Below are 3,028 nucleotides of genomic sequence, written 5' to 3'. Positions count from 1 at the left end.
GCAACCTTTATGCATTATGTCGAACCAAACGCTACGTATACACTTGTTGTTATGTCTTTGCTTCGGAACGTCCCATGCAACATCAGGGCACTCCGTGCGTTTAATTGTGTCTACCGGGCAGTAAATGCTTCTCGTGATACATGCATGATGTTGGGGAAGAATCCAGAAAAGACGCGAATGCGTCAGCGTGAGACGCGCGTCTTGGACAGCAATTACAATCATATGTCTTCGCACTTGTCCATTCTCAACTGTTCCCCCTTCTCCTTCACTGAACATATATGGCTCCAGTACAGCTCTATGTCTATGATCTCAGCAACGGACTGGCTAGGCAGATGTCTTTGCAGTTGACCGGTAGACAGATCGACGGAATTTGGTACGTATTGAGTATTGAGTCCTCGCCGAGATTATGTATTCATGTTATTGTGACCCCGCTCTACAGGCATACATCAATTGTTGTGTTTGGGAAAGAAATATTCTACGGCCAGGGTATAAGCATCACTGGTCCAGGTCAATCGCATGTGAGTTTTTGCGATACCTTCATGCTCAGGAGCATTGACGAGGAATGAATGACCTTCTGTAATCAGCATGGAAGACCTTTGAAGGTTGTTGAACTAGGAGAAACTGCACTAGATGAGCAGACATTTGAGGAATATTTATCGGAGATGAGAGAGCATTATACGGCCGACAAGGTGAGTGTCGTGTAACCTATCTTACCAAGGTATCGTCCAACGTGATACCAGTATCATCTTTTAGGTACTCTATTTGCAGCTGTTCACTCCGATGCAGGAAACTGACTTCGCGCAGAATTTAATTGTAACTCATTTACGAATGATTGTGCCGGCTTCCTCACTGGTGGATCCATCCCTGCCTGGATCAAAGGTCAGTTCGGGTCAATCTGAGTTTCCAGTTCTAGGCTAATCTTACCGATTACTTGACAGATCTACCGTCCGACTTTCTCTCTACGCCATTCGGTGCAGCCCTGCGTCCGACAATCGACGCTATGTATCGGCGTCCTACAGCAGTGCCTCCCGTGGCGGCCCCTTCGTCGGCACAACCGTACTCTCAGCTAACATCTGCGTTGCTTCAAGCTGTTGCCGAACGCGCCGCATCGGGTGCCTCTACCTCAGCGTCTTCAGGGACAAGTACTCCTTCAACAAACACAGTCGCGGCACCTGTCCAAATCTCTACGAACCTCGCATCATTTGAGTCTCTCCTCTGCTCACATCGTGCCGTTGTCGCATTTTTCACCTCGACTACTTGTGCACCGTGTCGTATGATTGAGCCTGTATTTGAGGAGCTCTCTCGCTCAAAAAACAGAGGAGAGGGTAAGATATCTTTCATTCAAATCGATATCGACGTGGGGATGGCTAGGGCTGTCGCAGCGAAGTACAACATCAATGCAACGCCCACTTTTCTTTTTTTCCTAGACGGGAAGATGGTAAATTGGTCTGGTGCATTGAATCAAGATTTATGATGCTGAACTGCTCAACAGACACATGAGCTAAAGGGTGTGAACGCTCCCGAGTTACGGACGCAAGTCGATCTTTTATTATATCAAGCCTTCCCTCGTAAGTGACCATGAATCTTTCTTCTTCGTTTGTCTGATCGTGAAGCAGCCCATCCTCATACAACTCTTGAGCTCTCCGTTGTGAAGGCCATATCTCTTGACCCAATCCTCTTTTCTCAAGTTCCAGCACTTGACATCGTTAGAGATAAACTCATATCATTCATTAACACCGCTCCGTTGGATGCACTCCCTGATGGGACATCAATCAAGGATGATTTGACCAACACCATATTCCCTTGGCTCAAATTGCGCTTTTCACAAGGGAAACCATCCGCCCAGGCACCCCCCACGTTGACGTCTAGATTTACGCAGATAATCGCTACCTTGATCAAAGGCCTTTCTGTGAACTCTCTGTTTCCTTTGCTCGATATCTGGCGTCTCGCGGTTCTCGACCCTAGCTTTGCTATGGGTTCAGTGCGCCCATTAACTTCTCTCCTTACGACTATCTCTACATCTGGCACTTCCATTTTACGTGCGACGCTTTTGACGCTTCTTCGTCTCCTCTCCAACGCCATCGGCTCGCCATCTCTAGCGCGTCCTCTACTCGTCTCTGATCCTCAGGCGAAGGCTGCAGTGACAGGTGTACTGGTGCAGACTCTTTTGCATGAGGACCGTCTCGTGCGCGTTGCAGCTGCCAGCGTCGCTTTCAATGTTGCTGCATGGGCACAGCGTGGGCGCGTCGCGCGGTTGACTGGAAATGGAACGAGCAAGGGTGATGAGGCGAAGGAGAACGAAGAGGATGAGGAGCGAGATACGGAAATCATCAGCGCTGTGATAGAATCGATAAACAAAGAGAGTGAGAGCGAGGAAGTCGGTAAGTATTGAGTCATTTAACCTTTATGGTATGGAACTGTACTGATTTTACTGTGTGAACAGTCCACAGGCTCACAGCGACGCTTGCGCTATTCTTGCGACTATCGCCGTTTTACGAGGATCAACTTCTTCCACTGCTAGAGGTTTTACAGGCGCGGTCTGTACTCCAGAGCAAGCTCAATGGGGAAGGTGGATTGAAAGTAATCAAAGAGGAAGTGAGAGCTCTGATACAAGATGTGGCAGAGAAGCTGTGTGTTTAGAATGGACCAAATATTTTTTGAACGCTTATCTTGAACGATGTTTTGACACTCGATATTTAGGTTGTGGATATGTGGGCTCACTATAGTTGAACATTCGACCACATCGGTGTGTATGCAGCTTCAGTGGTTAATTGGAGGATATATACAATGTTCATTGAAATCAAGGTCGTGAGTCATCAAGCGAATCCAGGAGATGAGTAACAAAGAGACAATCATACAGGGATTAGCGCCCTTTCGATGACGAACTTTTGCAGTGCAGGGGCTCATTCCAAACTGCGATCCTTTGGAGCAAAGCTCGCTAGCGCGCGCGCTTTGTCTCCTACCCTAGGGCTGTTGTGGGCAGCCGGCGACGGGCTTGGAGAGTCAGCCTCGGGTGAGGTCCTAGTCA

At 48.3% G+C, this 3,028-nt stretch overlaps 1 protein-coding gene across 1 annotated transcript; it reads left to right on the top strand.

Annotated features, from left to right (window-relative positions):
* Nucleotides 1–278: 278 nt before the first annotated feature.
* Nucleotides 279–2,737, top strand: TRX9 (TRX family; the record flags this gene model as incomplete). Its single annotated transcript, XM_009547599.1, has 9 exons — nucleotides 279–373; nucleotides 440–518; nucleotides 585–689; nucleotides 741–753; nucleotides 805–879; nucleotides 939–1,438; nucleotides 1,493–1,568; nucleotides 1,617–2,381; nucleotides 2,444–2,737. 9 exons carry the CDS (start codon nucleotides 279–281, stop codon nucleotides 2,638–2,640), a joined length of 1,905 nt encoding a protein of 634 aa, XP_009545894.1. The 3' UTR covers nucleotides 2,641–2,737.
* Nucleotides 2,738–3,028: the final 291 nt, after the last annotated feature.

This window comes from Heterobasidion irregulare (assembly GCF_000320585.1).
Source record: "Heterobasidion irregulare TC 32-1 unplaced genomic scaffold scaffold_05, whole genome shotgun sequence".
Classification (NCBI taxonomy): domain Eukaryota; kingdom Fungi; phylum Basidiomycota; class Agaricomycetes; order Russulales; family Bondarzewiaceae; genus Heterobasidion; species Heterobasidion irregulare.
Note: the sequence above shows the minus strand (reverse complement) of the source record. Positions and strands in the feature narration are given on the sequence as shown.